Source organism: Pneumocystis carinii (assembly GCF_001477545.1).
Source record: "Pneumocystis carinii B80 chromosome Unknown supercont1.4, whole genome shotgun sequence".
Classification (NCBI taxonomy): domain Eukaryota; kingdom Fungi; phylum Ascomycota; class Pneumocystomycetes; order Pneumocystales; family Pneumocystaceae; genus Pneumocystis; species Pneumocystis carinii.
This window is the reverse complement of record NW_017264716.1, coordinates 299,586-319,414: the sequence shown is the minus strand read 5'-3', so window position 1 is coordinate 319,414 and position 19,829 is coordinate 299,586. Positions and strand designations below refer to the sequence as shown.

Genomic DNA, 19,829 nt, shown 5'->3' with positions numbered 1-19,829 from the left:
GTACATAATAATAAACCCTTATAATAACATATATCTTAAAATATTTACCATTTATTAGGCAAAGTTATTCAACTATATATATAATTAAAGCCATGCTGCCCATAATTGATCCATTTGTGCCAATGCTCTTGGGTTAACTGCTTGTGAAACCATATCAATTATTGTCTGATTAGCAGGTAGATTTCCTTGTGCAACCTGAGATAGAGATGCAACTCTTCTAACAACTAAATCAACGTTTCCAGCAACTTTCTCACGAAGTTGACTATCTTGTATCAAGGGACGATGTTGTTGAGTAAACCATGTACTAAAACAAATAATCAATAACTAATATATACCACCAAAAACAACTAACATTAATTCATCACGAACAAAAATACTTAAATAGTGATCAAGCCCAAACTTTTCAGATTAGATAAATGTTAATTCTATAATTACGCATTACCTCTGGCTCTGTCAAAGAGCGAGCAATTGCCATTAAAGCACTAGAGAATATACCTTCAATACCTATCGGGGTAATGAATGTTTGGATATTTGGGGTAAATCTAAACGGTACTGCTTCTCCATTATGAAAAACAGGATTGTTTGATGCCATTGCTATAAAATTATATAAATTGAATATTTTTAAAAAAGAATAAAAATACCAGGAAGAAATTCAGTTCCCCAAACATTTCCAGAAGATCTGGAAATATATAATTTATTAGGAAAACGATTATTAATGCTCATTATGTAAGTCATAAATGCTATTCCTGCATACTGAAGAGTAAATTGTTTCCGAAATCTCCAAAAATCACAGTATGTAGAAAATAATTGTTTAAAGTACTTAAATCAATCAGGTAAACTAAATGTGATTTCTTTTTTAAACTTACCTTTAAAAGAATGTCATCAGGAACTAAGTTAGTTTGAATAGATGTTAAAATTTCAACCTTAAGATTAATAATATCTTGTTTCTTTCAAATGATTAAAAAAATTTAAAAATTAATTAAACTTACATCGAAAGTTTGAGATCCAAAAGAATTCAGTTTTGATGCAAAATATTTTAAAGGTTCATCTTTATGCATATAATATCGACGACAATATTCCTCATATATTCCTTGTAAAGATATTCCAGAAGGATCATCTTCCACAATCCTAATATGAGGAGCAATTGGTACTGCTATAGGGAGAGTGAAAGTTATATTTCTTCTCCTTGTTTCTTTTTTTCTTAATAGAACTCTGGATAAAATAAGATTAGTTAATTATAATATATATATCTAACCCAGATAATATACGAAAAAGCTGCATGATCCTTTCTTCTCTACGACAATGCCTAGCAGCAGGATACTGAACTGCAAATGGATAAATACTACCATCATAACCTCTAATAGTCAATCTTTTATAACATATTCCATGACCTCTTATCACATCCAATGTTGTCATAAAACGATCAATATGCGCAAAATCATTATTATTTTCTTTATGCTATATAAATTTAATTATAATGCCACCATTTTTAAATGATATTTACTTGTAAATACTGGCCAGGGACTTCTACTTCATCAAATTTTTGATATTGAAATTCGCTAAGATAAGGGCTAGATTGTTCTAATGGCTGATATTTAGGTCTTCTATCCAAAATACTCTCAAAGTTGTCCCTCCATTTCCTTAACCTAGCAATATAATCATACAAATTTAATTTTTCTTTTATAAATTCATTTTCAAATGCTATCTAAAACAATATTATTTAAAGGAAAATGACGCCAATATATATACTTTAATATTTTTCGGTAATACGCTCTCTGCAAATCGAGTAATATTCGCTTGTGTAACAGGAGGTAACTTAGTTTCACTTGTAACGGTTGTTAATCTACCAATATACTTTTTTTTTGTTAATAGAAAAACAATGATTTTTAATTATAACCTGTATTCCATCATTAAGTAAAGCAACAATTAAACGATATGCATCTTCATCAGGAGTGCATTTAAAACGTTGTTGTATTTGATCAACCATAGTTTCCATAGAAAGAGCAAGTAAAGGATAAGCAGTCTTTAAAATTGACATAATTTCATCAACGTGTTCCCAAGGTTGACAATTTTGAAACTGAGGTTGAACATGCTGATTTTGAGGAAAATTTGATACTTGTTGAAGATTTGGAATTGCATTATTGGATGATGGTTGATCTAAAAAATTAAATATATAAATGTTTTTTTATTAATACATACTATTTTCAGTTTTCGTATTAACAAAAGGTATTTGAGGATTTTGTTTAGCATCAGATTCATTATTATTAGTTTTAGGATGATTCTGTAAATTTCCTGTTTTTATTGAACTAGACAACTGATCATGCAAAATAGAATTATTCTTTGAAGCTGATTGTGCAGCAACCAAAGCCTGTTTTTTGATAATAGTGTAATCTTCTTTTGTGGTTCTAAGCTGAAAATAAAGAGCCTGAAAGAGATTAATATATATATATATATTATAAATCAAATATATAACCTGAGGATATGTCTTTGCAATACGTATTAAAATCTGCCTAGCATGACGCGCTTCTTTATGAGACAACGATGTAAGCAATTGAGGTATAAAAATAATCCAATTCCAAACAGATATGTCACCTTTATAAGAATCGAATGCTTTTGAAATTATACCAGAACTGTCATCTAAACTTAATAACCATAATACCCGACTTAAAACTTTTCTTGCTTTCCCATTTTTCAGAAGGCCTGCTGCTTGTAAATAGCAACTTACAGCATTACTTGCTGCTGTAATTTCCCATGGATTTTCTTTAAATAATCTATCATTATACTGACCCCATTTAGCCCATGCTTTGGATAAAGTAAGATCGATTTGAACAGCAGTAGCAAACGCTTGATTTGCATCGTCATTCATTTTCAATTTAGCTAAAAACATTCCTTTCAATGTAAAAAACTCCGCCTTTTGTTGTTGTCCAAAATACATTAAATTCGTATTGCTTATTACTTCTAATCCCATACTTAATTCATTATGATTTTGATAATGACATTTTGCTTGTTCTCTTAATTTAAGGAAAGCTTCTTGAATTTCAATATTTGGTAATGTATATATTTTTGTAAGCTGATTAATACATACTTCTGCTAATTGATGCTTCCGAGAAACATGAGCAAATCTATTAATTATCCATGCAGTTTCATGGTAACCTCTGTATGCAAATGATGTTGTATTAGAGTTATTTCCACTCGTTCCAGCTTGTTGTTGAAGACAAGGAACAAGTGACATATATTCTTTATTAATAGCAGAGAATATTAATTGTCTCCATGCAACAAGATCACTCCATGTATTAATATCATCCCACATGTTTGGCAAACGTTCTCTCCATGTGCCTAAAATATTCTTTAATTCTTGAGATTTTGTTTCTAAATTTTGAGCATTAGTAGATGAGAGACTAGCATAAATCTGACTAGCTTCATGTAATTCAACATATTGCTGAAAATTTTGAAGAAGAGGTATATGAGAATTTGATACAATTACAGGAAGTTGATACCATTTTCTTAGAGACAATTGCATCCCTTCATCACATACACGAATAAATTCCTGAATAGATTCCAACTTAGCTTGTGTTTTTTGGAGAATAGTAAATGCTTCAAAGATATATCGACGAGGAGTAGGAATATCCATTAGTGATTTTATTGAAGTCTCAAGAGCTTCACGATTGGTAGTCCAATCTGTCACTCTCCATGCACACTCTAAAAGCAGATCAGAATAACTCTCTTGTTTTGCCAAATCAGTTAAAATATCCCATTGTTGAAGTTTCTGAGCACACAACAACCAATGATCTTCCCATAATGTATACTCAGATTCTGAAAAAGGAAGAACACCAGTTCGTGCCTTAATTTGAGCATTTTCATACATATGTTGAGCCCTATCCCACATTCCAATTTGCTCATATGATATAGCAGTATTCGTTTCAAGATATTGACATCTTCTCCTCCATAAACCATAAAACATATCATCTTCTTGTAAAGTGGCATACATTTCTGCTAGAGCATCTAAAGTGCTCTCCCGTAAAGCAGGTGTATTTTTACTACCCTGAGCAGAAATTTCTTCCAATAATTCTAGCGCTTCATACCATGCATTAAATGTTTTTCCTAAATATTTTATTAAATGCGGAGGGAATTTTATTGTTGATGCATTTCTTGCAAGTCCTTGAAGAATCGTTTTAATAACATTAGGTCTTTTATCCATTTGTTGAGTATGATAGTTATTCGCCAATAATGCTACAATTAATTTAGAAAGCTCATGTCTATCCCTTTTTCCTATTGAATTCCATGACATAGAAAAGATATCTGACCATAATTGAGATCCCATATTTAATTCTAAAAATTGCAAATGAGATAAAGGCAAAATTATACTTTCAGCAGTTAATTTATCTATTGAATGAAGAAATGCCTTATGATTTAATATTAGAGTATCAATCTCTGTATCCATCATAAATGCATCATCGTCTACTGACAACGAAAGCAATTTGTCTGAAACTAGTGTTCGAAAAGCGTAATCCGTTTCTAAAATAGAAATTCTTTCTTTCATAACCACAGATTCCATCAATAACTGATTTGCTTGGCTAATCCAAAATGAGCCTGCAAGGCTCTCCCATTTTTGTACTCCAAGAATATAATTTAAACGAGTATAGACATTTTTTGACATGCTTTTATTAAATACATCCATAAAGTGATTTCTTATGGAAATATCTTCTGCTTTTGTACCAATCATAAAAGCTTGTTCAAGTCTAACTGTCAATTCAGTTCGTGTAATTGCTGGATTTTCATATATCGTAACAATCAAAGATAGAAACTTATTATAAAGCACAGAATCACCTCTAGTTTCAAATGATATCATCTTTAAAAGTAATGCTGCCTTTTCTTTTATTGTAGGAAATGATACTTGCTGTTCTATCACCCATTCTTTTAAAACTTCCAAAATGGTAAAACAAAGTTGAGAACTTGGAGACTTCTCAATTAATTGAGCAAATGTAGCTAAGAATAAACGTCTTTGATCGCCAAGATGCAAAGCTTTTTTCTTTATAATTCCTATAAAGCCTTCAATTAATTTTATCATAATTTCAGGATCCATATTAACAGAATTATTTGCATTGTAATTGTTATCAAGATTAGTTTGAGATATTGCACGATTCTGTTGTATAGGTGTAGATAAATGATCTTTAACTATTTTTTGAAATACCTTTATTAAAGAAGGTATAAAAGGATCCAAAATATCAGATCTATCAGCTGGAATACTTGATAAAAGACTAATAGTTGAAATCAAATTAGTAGAATTCTGCAAATTATCTTGTATAATATTAATAATAAACATCTTAAAATCTAATCCAGATGAATTTTCTTTATTATCAGATAAATTTGCAAATATTCTTATAAGAATTGGTTTTAAAATCTTGTGAATTTCTTCATTATCTAATTTAATAGCTTTTTCCAATAAATCCTGAAACTGTTGAATATTTTCAAATATCCATTGATCTGATTGAAACTCAACAACAATAGAAAGGATTTCTAGAACGTTGGAATATTGACCTATAGTCTTCTTAGAAATTTCTGTTTGTTTAAGTATCTTTTCAAAAAATGAAAGCTTTATTGTAACATCTCTCCAATAGTGAGGATTTATAAGCTGACGTATTAACGGAATAGCTTTACTAGAAACACCTTTTCTTGAATAACTTTCAGGAGATGAACATGCAACTCTTGTAAGATAAGTAATAATAGCATCCTTAAGAATCATTGGCGGAATATAGTCCCTAGTAGATATTTTTGTTGACTCAGTCTTCATTTCAACTGATTTGTCATCCGTATGAAATTGTTCTTCAAGCTTTATATTAGAACCTGAAACATTATTGTTTAAGGATGATTGTAAACGTTGTTTTTCCCATTTAGCTATTAATTCAATAAGTTCTATTGTTAAAATTCTGGTTTCGATATTTGCGCTTTGTGTAAAACCAAGTTTTGGCAATGCAGTAACCATCTGTGGAATAAAAAGCTCTCTATATTGATAAAATAAAGTTTCGTGATTCATAATAAATTGAAATGCGTTTACTAATAAAGGAATGTTATTGTTTTCTTCCATAATTACAGATTTTAGCCATTTAACCCAATCTGGATATTTTATATCAGGAGAAGATGACACACAAGTTGATAAAGATGGCGCCAAAATATTTAAAGCTTGTTTCACAAGATGTCTTCCTTCAGAACTAGATGATTTTAATAATGCCATATAAACTTGCATTACAATTTTTGAGGTCTCATAAAAAGAGACAGAATATGCTAAAAGAACATATGCAGAATATTTTGTTATAGTATCGTCTAATTTGATATAATTCCATGCAAATTTAATTATATCTTTTTTGATATCGTTATTAACACATGATATATTATATTTAATAATCGCTGCAGTCATTTGTATTATTTCATTTTTAATAGTATCAGTTGAGAAAAATAAATCAATTCCAAAGTCATTTAAAGCTAGTTTCCAAACCTTCATATGTATCGTATCAATCAATAATTTATCAATTAAGTCCTCTTTTTTATAATAAGCCATTAATAATATTGGATTAATTATTTTTCTAAATAAATATGTTTTCCAGTATGATGTAGCATGTTTGTCGGAAATAATATCCAAACATAACATAATAATATTCCTTTTGTATTGAATGTCCTGATTTGATACAATTTTCTCAAATATTAATTCATCAAATACATTAAATCCTATTAAATTACGTGTAGAAGCAATTTCAAAGCAATGAAAAATTACTTTAAAATCATCTGGAAATTGGTTAATATAAAACTTGAATATTTTTATTAAAGTTTGTATTATTAGTTTAGTTTGAAAGTAATACTCATCGCCTTTATTCACCAATGATTGTATTATTGGAATAGAAAAGACTTTAAGCAAAGCTTGTATCAAATCATTATTCGACATTATTGAAAATTTATTGTCAGATATTAATGCTTTTATAATTGTTACCCCAGAAACTATGGCCCAAATACTATTAGAATTTTCATCTTTTAAGAATGAATGCAAAATAACAGAATCTAGGTTTGATGAAACATAGACCCTTAATGGATCGCTAATATCTGCACTTAAAATTTGAGAAAAAAACAAACTATGCTTCTGTTGATCAAGCCTTGATGCAAAATAATTCCAACAATCATTAGGGTATTTATTTAGAAAATTCAATAAAGGTTTTCTTAATGGACTTGACAATGTCCTTCTAAGCTGACCCTCTAAATCCATTACAATAGTAACCAATTCTTCAAGAAAGGTGTTTGCAGATGGAGGAAGTAGATGAAAAATATTTAAGATTGCAGAAATAATCGTAATACAATGTTGTTCTTCTAATGGACTCCCCGAAATCATTTGTAAAAGAGAAGGATCTGCCCAAACTTTCAAATGATCTAAGAGTTTTTTCCCTATTTCTACTTTAAAGTAACTTGTTAAGAGCTCTAATAAGCGTGCAAGGCCTTCAAGGCCCGCTACTGTTAATCGTTTGTGATCAGATAAATTCATTAAAATAGGTCGTAATCCCGCCTGTAATTGATCCTTTGGAAGTTTATGATTTTGTGCTAAAACTTGTTTTAACCCTTTATTTGCGACTTCAACTATCTCAATTGATTTAGAATACAATGACTTAAAAAACACTGAAATAATTCTTCCTCTTGTTTGAGATTGAGCAGGTGTGGAAAATTCAGGAAATGAAATAGCTATTGAAAGTATTTTAATACATATAATACGAAGATTAATCAAAGCAGATGCATTTTTGTACTGAGAAGTTTTACTGGCAGTCACTAATGCTTCATCCTCAGCATCAGCAAGAGCTAATGCTTCATGAAGCAGCCTAATTAGTTCATCACTAAATTCGAGAAAAGAAGGTTCCAATGATAAACAAAATGTAATGGCATCAATATGTCCAAATTGCATTCCAAATGGTAGTGCACGAAGGGGTTTTATAAAAATAGGTTGTAATAATCTTTCTTGAACAGGCTTTAATAATTCGTGTAGTTCTGTCCCCTGTAATTCAGACAAGAGACGAAATGCAGATTTGACGGTCTCTCTCACTATAGTACTCGGATTTGAAAGTTCTGTTATTAATAATGCAGTTAAAGCAGTAAATTTTCGTTGTTTTTCATTATCTAGTTCAATCTCACTAGTATCACTGTTACATATTCTTAATATATGCATAATAGTATCAACAGAGTTATTAACATATGTTGAAGGTATTTCTGGAGAAGTATCTTTTAGAACAAATAACAATGCCCTAATAAAATCAAGTTCGTGATTTATTATCCAGCTAACATATTTATTTAAAATTTTAATTAAAATTTTTATGCCCAAAACACCACCAGCTTTATCATAACTATGCTCTTTATAACATGCATGACAAAATTTATTAGCAAAAGAATGAAATAAAGGTATCCTGTCCATTAATTTATCTGATCCTAGAATTGTAACTAGAGTATTATAAAATATCTGTATGCATGATTCAGAAAGATTTCGTACTTCCTCTATTTCTGAACTAAGCCCAACCACTATAACATCACCTATGATCCTAACATCTAAATAAATGGGATCAATAAAGGTTTGAATCGAAAATGCTCGTGAACGAATCTGAATTTCCTCATAAGTCTGTTGTAGTTCTAAAAATGTAAGATGTCTGCATATATTACTAATAAGTTCATTGACATCTGATTTTAATTGCTCAATTGATACAGCATAAAAACAACCTAAAAGCGCCTTTTTCCATAATTCCCCATGTACCATAATATTAGTATTATTAGAAAATGTCCTCTTGGAATAAGTATTTTCATCTATGTCCATTCTATCTTCATCTACAGAAATTGCACAAGATGACGGATCTTCAGAAATTATAATTTTAATCTGTTTCCTAAGAAGCTCTGCAAATTTAGGAGGAATTTCATTAGAATTCAAAAATAATTTTACGATAGAACTAAGATATTGATATGCATATTTTTTATGACTTAAATCAGCCCGAAGATCTCTAATTGTATTAACTGAAAGGTCTATATATACAGTAGGTCGAAATATCTGAGGTTTATTTGAACCATGTAAATATATTGAAACTCGAGGGTGACTTTCTAAATCCCATTCATAATTTAAATTCTTAGGACCCATTATGAACTTTCTATTCCTTCCTCCTAATTTTCCAAGAATACGAAGAGTAGTATGACTATGCTGATGACTATATGGAAGAGGTTTTAAATGCTCCCATAAAGCTGCCATAAGATCGTCAACAACAGGAGCTAAAATTGGATCCAAAAAATCTTGGGTAAGATTATCGATACATAGCTCCAAAGTTCGCAAACCTTGGCTAACTTGATCGGATCCTGGACGCAAAGCCAATACTAATGGTCTCATTAAATAATTCAAATATGGTAAAAGAACGCTTAATCGAACAGGAACAGTAAGACATAACTCCACAAATAAATCTCTTTCTGATGGTTTTCTGGATGATTGAATCAAATTATTTAAATATTCAAGGATCACTTGCAATAATGGTAAAACCTCTTTGTATAAAAGTTCAAAACGTCCACCACCTATACTCCTAAAGAGAGATCTTAGTAATAAAAAATAATTCATTGGTTGTGCAGCTGTTGTTGATAATTTAAAAGATTGAATAATAAAGTAACTAAGATGTGGTCGTATAATGGTTTCATTAGAGTCCGGAAACATTGTCACTGCCATAAATGCTAGTTTAAAAAATCTCAAAAGAAGTAAAGTTCTGGGTGTATTTTCAGCACCAACTTCTTTTAACTTGCTTTTAAGAAATAACAATAATATCCCTACGAATCCAGGAGATGTATTGTCGTTTGTTAAAAAAAAATGAGGAATATGAAGTAATGATGGATTTTTAAGGGCCTGCTCAAAAAATATAGGTAATTGTGCTTGAAATATTTCCTGAAAAACAGCTGGATCGATATGTATAAATATTGTAGCAAATGTCTCAATAACATCTTTCTCTTCTCTAGTGCTAGGGATATTAATTGTGATAGATGAATCTATAAGTGTCGATTTATCTTTAGATTTAATGTCATTATTTTTTCCAGTTTCATTTTTGTAATAAATGAATCCATTACAACCTTCATGAAATATCTTTGTAAAAAGTAAAACATCAAACGTATCTAGTCCTCTAACTACATCATTCCATTGTTGTATATTAGATAATGGACAAGTCGATAATGGGTTACAACTTTTAAGACCAAATAATATAGGTTTCAAACCAATTATTAGATTCTTAAATAATACACGTCCGTCTAAAATATATTTAAAATACTAAAGGTAAACGTTTTTATCTAATACCTTTAAGTGAACTAGGAGATAAATTAAAACTAGAAAGAGATGCTTCTATAGGACTTAAACGTTGAAGATCTAGTCCATTTTCAATATTTAAATCAATATCATCTGGAGGTTCATATATTTGGCTCATACTTTCTAGCTTTGTTTCAGATATAAATTGCTTATGTTTTAAAAAAGGATAAATCTGATTTAATTCTTTAAGTTTTTTTGCAAAATTATCTAAAATTATAATTAAAAGTTGGCGCCCTAAAATATTTAGCCATCTACCTATTATCATTATATTTAATTGTTACCTTCTGATTGCTGAGGAAGTTTCATTATTCTATCAATCATATTTAAAAGTAATTTCGCCGACATTGTTTGAATAGTTATCGCCAACGTCCAATCATGAAGATTAGCAGAATATACACGAATTGTTTGGCTTATTTGTTTTACACTAAGCTCAGAACGTACATGATGAATCAAATCTGCAAGCATACTATATGCCAAAGGTCTAATTTAAATTAATCAAAAAGTTTTTAACTTTGTAATTCAGTATTTACCTTAATGTCTCATGAACAGTAACTCCTTCTCCAATAAGGACTTTCTCATCTAATAAGAAATCGATTTTTTTAATAAAAGCGTTCCTAAAATCTGTTGCTAAAATATGTCTTGTGGCAACCAAAAGTTCCTTTAAAGAGTCAATATTTTCTTTTTTCTTTTTTCCATAATTATACTTTTCTTGGTGAAGAAATTTCAGGTGGACAATCTTTTAAAATACGAACACAAAACTCGGGTATTTTATTTTGATATTTTCTCATAGTTGCAGTAAATCCTCGTAAAACATATGCTAAAAATGACATTGTCTAATACCATTAAGCTAAATCTTGGATTCCTAATAATAAATACCTTTATTTGAGCTATTATAAACTCTCCAAATAAAATTTTGTTTGAAATATTAGATGAAACACCAGTAAATATTTCATTTTTAGAAGCAGCAATCAAATGTTCTTCTTCCTGAGGAGCTGCCTGCAATGACAACATCTATAGACGTTAATTTCACATCTTTTATCGGAAAAATTACCTCAATTATTGCAGAAATAAAAGACGGTAAATTCATAGGAATAATTTGTTTATGAGATTGAAATAAAAGTACAACAATAATAGGACATTCCGTAAGTACTTTAAAACTATATTTAGATCTTCCAATAATCGTGGATGAATCTTGTATTTCCGAATGATTTACCGAAGATATAGATATAGATGATCTTATACTCATAGACTAAATAAATTATTAATCAAAAATGAAAATAATCATTCCTTCTCATACACTAGGACTTAAAGACCCTGAATTAACCATTGGAAAGCTTTCTTTCACAACTTGCGGCATATTCTTAAATACCTCCAAAACAAAATCTAAAAAAGGCTGAACATACTCCTCCAAATTCTGCTTAAAACTTCTATGTAAATCTATTATCACTTTTAACGATAATATTGCATTTTCCTCATTATCTATATGTAAAACATTTATTAACACCCTCATAACTTCCGATGCATATAAACGAAACGTCTCATTCAAAGGAAGTCTATGAAGTAGATTTAAAAGACTCCCACGTAATTTCTACTATTCCTTAACCCAATATCTTCATTTTATCTCCTTTTTTCTAACCTGTTCATACGACATACTATCAAATGACGGTTGTCCCTCTTCCAATACCTGTACCATCACCGGTATCAATCTAGATAAAAATCCTTGATAATCATTCAGTTGTAGACCATCCAGTGACTCCAATACATCATTAACTGCATCAATTTTCTCCCTTATATCTGCCTTTTTTTAATCTTTTTTTAAAACTCTTTTTACGCACCTCTTGAACCTTCTGAAAGCCTGCAAATCGCCTGATCTATTCTTACTGGACCCTCCTGGGCCATCACTCATCAGATTCTCTATATATACACTGTAATCTTTGCCAATTCAACCATCTATCAAAATCCAGAACTTGAAGAGAGTCGAAGGCTTTAAAATTTTTAGTGTGTAGATAATATGTAAATATAGGTTAGAATAAAAATGTATGAAAAAGAAGTATAAAAGGTGTAATAAGTAGCGTAGATGAGTTTTATATGATTCCTAGTTTTTTTTTCTTAATGCCAAGAGAAGTAGATAATTTTCGTTTGCAAGGTGTTTTGAAATCAGGTATTTGAAAGTTTTTTGAAGATTGAGAAAGAAGCATTTGAGGAGTTGGAGTTTGTTCGTCAGTAATTCGACGAACAATAGAATCTTCAGAGTTGAAAATAGAACGAGCGATTTCCAAGTCTTTTTTTCGTTCTAATTCTTCTTGAATAGCTTCTTCAGAAGGCTGTTTTTTGGCATTTTCTATTTTTTCGAGGGCTTGATCTGGCCCTAATCTTTCCCGTTGTGCATTTCGTGTGCGAATTTCATCAAGTGCATCTGATATTTCCATTTCAATTTTACTATCTATTGTTTTATGTTCTAAAGCTGTCATAGCATTTTCTTCTTCTTCTAATTCATCAAGTCGATCTTCTTCATTTTTCTCTTCTTTCTTCTCTTTCCATGGCTCAAAATTCCTAGATGCACCATATTCTGCTGCATAATCTGCATTCTATAAACAAAAAAAATATTGTTAACCTTTTTTCTTCTCTAAATCATTAAAATCCCTTACTTTCGGGTCTGTTTTGAACGTAATCTCTGAAGAACATCTAGTACATCTAATATAGAACCTAAATATAGGTATAGAATAATAACTTTCTCCTGAATTCTCTTTTCTTGCATTGAATTTTCGTCCTTTATAGATATATTCTCCACATGTATTACATTTCATAGAATATGGCGTCATTAACCGAACCGTCTGTTGTCTAGGACCTTTCCTATCCGATCCCTTCTGTAATCTTACAATTTTACTTGGATCAAAGTCTGGGGGATAATATTTATTTAAAACTTTTCTCTCTGACATCTTTTAATTCCTAATTTTTTAACAATTAAGCCCCAAATATTAATAAATACTAATAGAAATCTATGTTTTTGTTAATAAACATGTTAATTTCTTATTAAAATACCTTAATCCTTATAAAATTTATTAATAATTTTTACCGTTGACGTCTTAATATTTCTTAAGAAATTGATATATTTATAAGGAGGTTTATAGTAAGATAATATATTGTTTTAAGATTAATAACTAAGTTTATTAGATATTAGAAGGAGTTTTTTTAAAAAAATGAAGTTTTTATGATAATTTTAAGGGTATTTATAAGATGGGAGGCACAATTGAAAAAATAAGAAGACAAACGGTAGTCCCAAAAATAAATTTTTTGAGGTTTCATTGTAAGTTTATAAGGATTTCTATGAGATATTTATGGAGATGAAGATATATATATTCTTTCAGCGATTTTTATTGGTACATTTTTGATTTATATACAAAGAAATATTAAGTTTGTTGATGCACTTTTTCTTGGAAGCAGTGCAGCGACACAGGCAGGACTTGTAATTCTAGACGTTAGTACGTTGTCTACATATCAGCAAGTATGTTATCAATAGTATAAAAAAAAGATTAATTAATAGGTTGTTTTGTATATTGTATCTATTTTAACAACATCTATTTTTATTCATTCTCTTACGGCAGTTGTTCGTTTTTTCTTGATAAGGAGTAAATTTGATAATATAGGTGGAATAAATGAGGGTTTTTGTGTATAAATGTTAAAATATGTTAGTTCAACAAGCACGTACGCAGTCATTGAGAAAAAACCAGAATTTATCACATTCTTTTCTATCATATAATGAGATAGAAGAGAAAGGAGTTGGTAATCGTACGATTCGTGTTTTATTAAGACGAGAAAGTGCGAATGAAAATGACTTTAATCCGACACCTTTACGTAGGACGAGTATATCATTTGGAAATGCTAATCCACCATCCAAAATGCAAGAACATGAGAGGAAAAACGAGGTTAATCGGTCTTTGGAAGAAAGTTCTAATTTAAATAATACATCAAATTATAATGTTTTATTAAATAAAGATGAAAATACTGATATAAAACTTCAAAAAAATGAAGAAAATGTTCTTTACGAAGAAAGGTATAAATGGATATTATTAATGATTTATTAATAATATGATTTTAGACAAATTACACCGGATATTCGGTTTGGCAATCTTCCAGTTCCGGTTAGAAAATCAATTGACGGTAGTGGAATCAATTTATCATAATGTAATATAATTCTTTTAGTAACAAAGGATAATGAATTATCAACTTGTCAGAATCCTTCTGAACAAGGTATGGATTAAGATTATCATTAATGCTTTTTATAATATGTTTTTAGAAGATGAATTTAATAATAAATTGCGAAAATCTAAAAGCATTGAGCCTCAGCCAGTTTCAACTATTAATGATACATTAACACCTATTACAAGACTTCCAACATATGAAAATAATTATTATTTACGTATGAGAAAATCTCTTACTGGCGATAAAAGTATTTCTAAAGTTAGCACTTTTGATCGTTATATTTCAAATGCATTTCGAAAAAAGAGAGATTCTAGTCCATTATCTCAAAGAACCAGTAAATCGTTTCCATATTTATCATATCAACCTACAATAGGACGAAATTCTGTTACTATTATTTGATTACACTAATTTATATCTAATCGTATATAGGCATTTGTTACTCTAACAAAAGAACAACGTGATGAGTTGGGAGGCATTGAGTATAGAGCCTTAAAATTATTATGTTGGATACTTGTTTGTAAGTTACATTCATTAATATTATGTTTTTAATTATTTTAGGTTATTATCTTATATTTCATTCTTTTGCAGCAATTTTTTTCTTAATTTTTTCTATTTATGCAAAATCATATCATAAAGCTATTAATGACGTATCTTCATCTTCGGTTTGGTGGTAAGGATCAACTTTTTTCTATTATTATTATATATATATATATATATTAGGGCATTTTTTACTTCAGCATCTCTTTTTAATGATTTTGGTATAAAATTATTATTTCCATATTTATCTTATATTTTAAGGAATGACATTAAATCCAACATCTTTAATTGAATTTAGGCAATCGAAATTTATCTTGATTTTTGGTTCATTTTTAATTATAGCTGGGTAAATATTATCATTATATATAAATATCTTTATAATGATTTTTAGGAACACTGCATTTCCCATTTTTTTAAGGTATTTTAAATGACTGAAAGATTTTATCTCTTATTTATTAAAGATTTTTTATTTGGGTAATTACTTTTATTCTTCCAAGAGATTCTTTGCATAAAGAGGTGAGCATTAGTTTAATATTTTTTCTAAATATTTAATAATTAAAATTAGAGTTTGCATTTTCTTCTTGAGTATTAAGATATATAAAATTCAATTATATGCCTAATTTTTTCAGTCATCCTAGACGATGCTTTATTCTTCTTTTTCCTTTTAAGGTTTGATTTATGCTTTGCTTTTTTTTTTCTTATCTTTCTAGGTTACAATGTGGCTTTTTGCTTTATTAGTAGTAAGATTTTTTTTTAGATTGAATTTTTCTTAATTGTATTTTTATAAGATTCTTAGTATCACAGATTCTATACTCTTTATGGTTCTTGATGTTTGTTACTCAAATTTAATGGAAATATAGTCTAAAAGACTTTAGTTCAATAATCCATCATTGGCTGATATCGAATCTACATTTACTAAGGTTTTAAATTCATTGTTTCAGGTTTATTTTTCTTCTTTTTTCAAAAATATCTTATTTATTTAAGTCATTTTCTACTCGTACTGCGGGATTTTCTATTGTTAATCTTTCAACTTTACATACAGCTATCCTTGTTAGTTATATGTTTATGATGTATATTTCTGTTTTTCCTGTATGTATACCATTGGTTATTTTAGGATCATATTAATTCGTTATTAGGTTGCGGTTAGTATAAGAAAGTAATTATCTTTGTATTTAAAATAATGTTTTTAATATTAATATATAGAACCAATGTTTATGAGGTTAGAAATATATTGTTTATATCGATTTTTAACTTTAAGCAGGAAAGATCTTTAGGAATATATACTATTGATGATGATTCTACTCAAGGTTCTTCGTTTGTTGGTATGGTTATACTGATCATATCTATATATCTATAATTTTTTATAGGAACCCATATAAAACATCAACTTTCTTTTGATCTTTGGTATATATTTCTAGGGCTTTTTATTATATGTATTGTGGAAAACACAAATATTAAGGATGAATCTCTTCCTGTATAGAAGTGTCTTCTGAGAAAAATAAAATTTAACAACATTTTAGAATTTTTCTGTTTTTTCTATATTATTTGAAATAATTTCTGCTTATTGCACTGTTGGTCTTAGCTTGGGTAAGAGTAAGCATTTTTATTCATTTTCTAATAAAAAATAGGGCATCCTGATATCCATTCTTCATTTTCAACGAAATTATCTACTGTTAGTAAATTTGTTATTATTTGTCTTCAGGTTTGTACTTATATTTACATCATTTTTATTAATAAAATAGATTCGTGGCAGACATAGAGGTCAATCATTTTTGAAAGTTTTTTTCTAATTAATATTTAATCTAGGCCTTCCATATGCCTTAGATCGTGCAGTTTTATTACCTACAGAAAAAATGGGAAGGGTTGAAGAAGAAGATTATCAAAGAAAAACAAAAGGTCCAATGATTAATAGTGAAATTCTATAGTAATTGATTATCAAGTATATTATATAAAATACTTGATAACTATTTATTGTTAGTCTCGATTTAATTATATCTAAATCTTTAATTATTATTTAAAAATTTTTTAATGAATTCTAGTAAGTTATAATTTAATGTTTAAGAGCTAAAAAAACTGCATTTTTATATTTTTAATCAATGTAGAATTTATATATTATTTAACAATGATCTTAGAAATACCATGTTATGCTTTAATAAATTAAATATTATACTCCAATTCTGTATACTGATGCTCCTTGATTGCGTAATTGAATAGTTTCTCGACGTTCCATTATATATAATGCTTTTTGTAGTGCGTACAATGAATAACCTTTCTAAGAAATATTTTAAAATATATATAGATAAAATTATTATCTTACACCATTGACAAATTCTCTTGTAAGTGTAGCATATGATGTACTCCATCCAATTGGTAATCTTTTTCTCAATTCAGATTCAATTTTATGAACTTCTTCAACTAATTCTTGTCTTGTAATTTGTCCTTCCCCTACTGCATCCATGGTAGATTTCATAAACAATCGTATAGCCTCATCTACATGTTCTTCTGTTGCAACAGTACTAAGTCGAATTTTTGCTAATGCTTCTGATATTCTAATTATTGATTCCAATTGACGTATAGTAATAGGAATACTAGATCTTTCATTACTATTTTGTTCAACTTGACGAACTTGTTTTCTAATAGCAACGAAATGACTAGAAAGCTTTTCTGCTGCTTCAGGCGTTAACCTTGGAGCACATTTACTAACATTATATTAAAAATGTATTTTAAAAAACGTTTGTTTACTTCTTGCAATAGCTTATATATTTCTTCATTTTTTCTATGCTTATCTCCCTTGTTGAATTATCATCTATGGTTTTATTCATATGAATATTCATTACATGTTCAGCAATTGTCTAAAATTGATTAAAATAGTAGAAAGTAAAAGTAAACCAAACTTTGTCTCTGTTTTCATTATGCTCGTCTTTTACAATAAATATCATATCAAAACGTGATAATATTGTTGTTTGAAAATCAATATTGTCACCAGGACTCTTTATATCATCATATCTGCCAAATACAGGATTTGCTGCTGCTAATACACTAGTTCTTGAGTTAAGAATTGTAGTAATTCCTGCTTTAGCAATAGATATAGTTTGCTGTTCCATAGCTTCATGAATTGCAACTCGATCTTCATCCCTCATTTTATCAAATTCATCAATACAAACAACTCCACTATCTGCTAATACCATTGCACCTCCTTCAAGATAAAATTCACGAGATGCTGCATCTCTCTGAATAGATGCAGTAAGACCAGCTGCACTGGATCCCTTTCCTGATGTATAAACAGCAATAGGTGCTACTTTCTCTACGAATTTAAGCAATTGTGATTTAGCAGTTCCTGGATCTCCCAATAATAAAATATTAATATCTCCCCTCAATCTCATACCATCTGGAAGTATTTTTTTAGAACCTCCAAACAATAAACAACATATAGCCTTTTTTATGTCTAGATTATATATTAAAATTTATAATAAAAACTATAATACATTACCTATGTTTCCATAGATTGAAGACCCAATGCTATTTGCAAATATCTCATATAGATTTGGATTTCGAGAAAGAGTGAGGAATTCCTCTTCTTCTTCTTCAGTAAACATATAAGAACTTTTAGAACTTCCATGTATTTCAGTCTGTAATCCTACTACTCTAACATATGGATTACGAATTGCTACTGCATTACTAGTTTTATATGATTTATTTTGATAAATTGAATATATCCCAACAACAGTGCACCTACTTCCTGGAGTAACTTTATTTGTAAGATAACGGTCAATGCTTAATAGAATATGACGTGGAAGTTCACCAACTGGTACCATATTTGGTGCTTCCTGAAATTTAAGGACTTGTTGATCAATAAATGATGACTTTTCATGAATAATAACATAAGGATCTAATGGACATTCCTTCTTTTCCCCATGTGTTGCTGGATTATCACATGTTCTTGGCAATTGAATATTACTAAACCCTCCATTTACACTAATTATCTTTATATTACGACATGTCCTACACATAATATGAAGTCTTGTAGCTTTTGACGATAATGTTGATGCTCCAATAACAATTCCTGGTATTCGAACCAATTTTGATATATAACTTGCCTAAATTATGAATAAATATTAAATAAATACAGCAGAAAAAGACATTAAGATCCCGAATCAATGTATAATTCGCATCTGAATAAAGTGTTACCTGACAATCCGGAAATTCTTTCTTAGAATCCGATCCTCCATAAACCATCTGTTTTGCTGAATCTTTAACTGCCATTTCAAACTACAAAAATTAATAAAAATAATTATACTTAAAAACTAACAAGTGGAAGCATATCTGCTGGATTTGATACCAATTTATGTGACAATTCTTCATTAAAACTAATAAGATGTGCAATATTCACATTTAAATAATATTGCTTTACTAAAATATTATCTCTCAATTGATCCCTACATTCATATATCAAAAATTTACTATAATTCATATATTTATACCTATAAATATATGAATTATTAACAACAAATTCCTGAATAAATTCTTTAAATTGTTTTTCAACTTCTTTAGGTGCATCCGGCTGTATTTCTCCTGAAAGAACACTCGTTGAATAAACTGACGGTTGATCCCATCCAATAACAGACATTATTAATATATATACTTGTATATTTACTTTAATATATTACTTGTTTTTCTATATTTTTCTATATTTTCCTTTACTTTATTAAAATTTTATTAAATTCTTATTAAAAACTCTATAAATTGT

At 29.0% G+C, this 19,829-nt stretch overlaps 4 protein-coding genes across 4 annotated transcripts; 1 reads left to right on the top strand and 3 right to left on the bottom strand.

Annotated features, from left to right (window-relative positions):
- Positions 1–37: 37 nt before the first annotated feature.
- On the bottom strand, positions 38–12,287 carry T552_01000 (hypothetical protein). The gene is made up of 21 exons (XM_018369594.1): positions 12,178–12,287; positions 11,979–12,136; positions 11,640–11,930; positions 11,394–11,591; positions 11,219–11,353; positions 11,047–11,175; positions 10,873–11,000; positions 10,624–10,823; positions 10,334–10,576; positions 2,474–10,287; positions 2,200–2,425; positions 1,898–2,157; positions 1,750–1,854; positions 1,505–1,705; positions 1,256–1,458; positions 990–1,212; positions 867–947; positions 642–819; positions 443–594; positions 353–399; positions 38–304 (listed from the first exon to the last, which is right to left on the bottom strand). The coding sequence occupies exons 1-21, from the start codon at positions 12,239–12,241 to the stop codon at positions 85–87; spliced, it is 11,256 nt and encodes a 3,751-aa protein (XP_018226782.1). The 5' UTR covers positions 12,242–12,287; the 3' UTR covers positions 38–84.
- A 94-nt stretch (positions 12,288–12,381) lies between these two features.
- T552_00999 (hypothetical protein) lies at positions 12,382–13,327 on the bottom strand. The gene is made up of 2 exons (XM_018369593.1): positions 12,991–13,327; positions 12,382–12,930 (listed from the first exon to the last, which is right to left on the bottom strand). Exons 1-2 carry the CDS (start codon positions 13,279–13,281, stop codon positions 12,427–12,429), a joined length of 795 nt encoding a protein of 264 aa, XP_018226781.1. The 5' UTR covers positions 13,282–13,327; the 3' UTR covers positions 12,382–12,426.
- A 202-nt stretch (positions 13,328–13,529) lies between these two features.
- On the top strand, positions 13,530–17,048 carry T552_00998 (hypothetical protein). Its single transcript, XM_018369592.1, has 27 exons — positions 13,530–13,649; positions 13,693–13,847; positions 13,887–13,989; positions 14,036–14,396; positions 14,442–14,503; positions 14,546–14,593; positions 14,640–14,929; positions 14,975–15,062; positions 15,104–15,215; positions 15,266–15,303; positions 15,344–15,428; positions 15,474–15,500; positions 15,544–15,598; positions 15,648–15,667; positions 15,712–15,751; positions 15,793–15,822; positions 15,871–15,912; positions 15,958–16,023; positions 16,067–16,171; positions 16,219–16,238; positions 16,286–16,301; positions 16,344–16,404; positions 16,450–16,556; positions 16,603–16,669; positions 16,711–16,784; positions 16,825–16,843; positions 16,889–17,048. The coding sequence occupies exons 1-27, from the start codon at positions 13,580–13,582 to the stop codon at positions 17,005–17,007; spliced, it is 2,280 nt and encodes a 759-aa protein (XP_018226780.1). The 5' UTR covers positions 13,530–13,579; the 3' UTR covers positions 17,008–17,048.
- A 154-nt stretch (positions 17,049–17,202) lies between these two features.
- Positions 17,203–19,755, bottom strand: T552_00997 (hypothetical protein). The gene is made up of 8 exons (XM_018369591.1): positions 19,564–19,755; positions 19,392–19,518; positions 19,223–19,351; positions 18,573–19,179; positions 17,977–18,527; positions 17,825–17,934; positions 17,400–17,781; positions 17,203–17,354 (listed from the first exon to the last, which is right to left on the bottom strand). Exons 1-8 carry the CDS (start codon positions 19,707–19,709, stop codon positions 17,247–17,249), a joined length of 2,160 nt encoding a protein of 719 aa, XP_018226779.1. The 5' UTR covers positions 19,710–19,755; the 3' UTR covers positions 17,203–17,246.
- Positions 19,756–19,829: the final 74 nt, after the last annotated feature.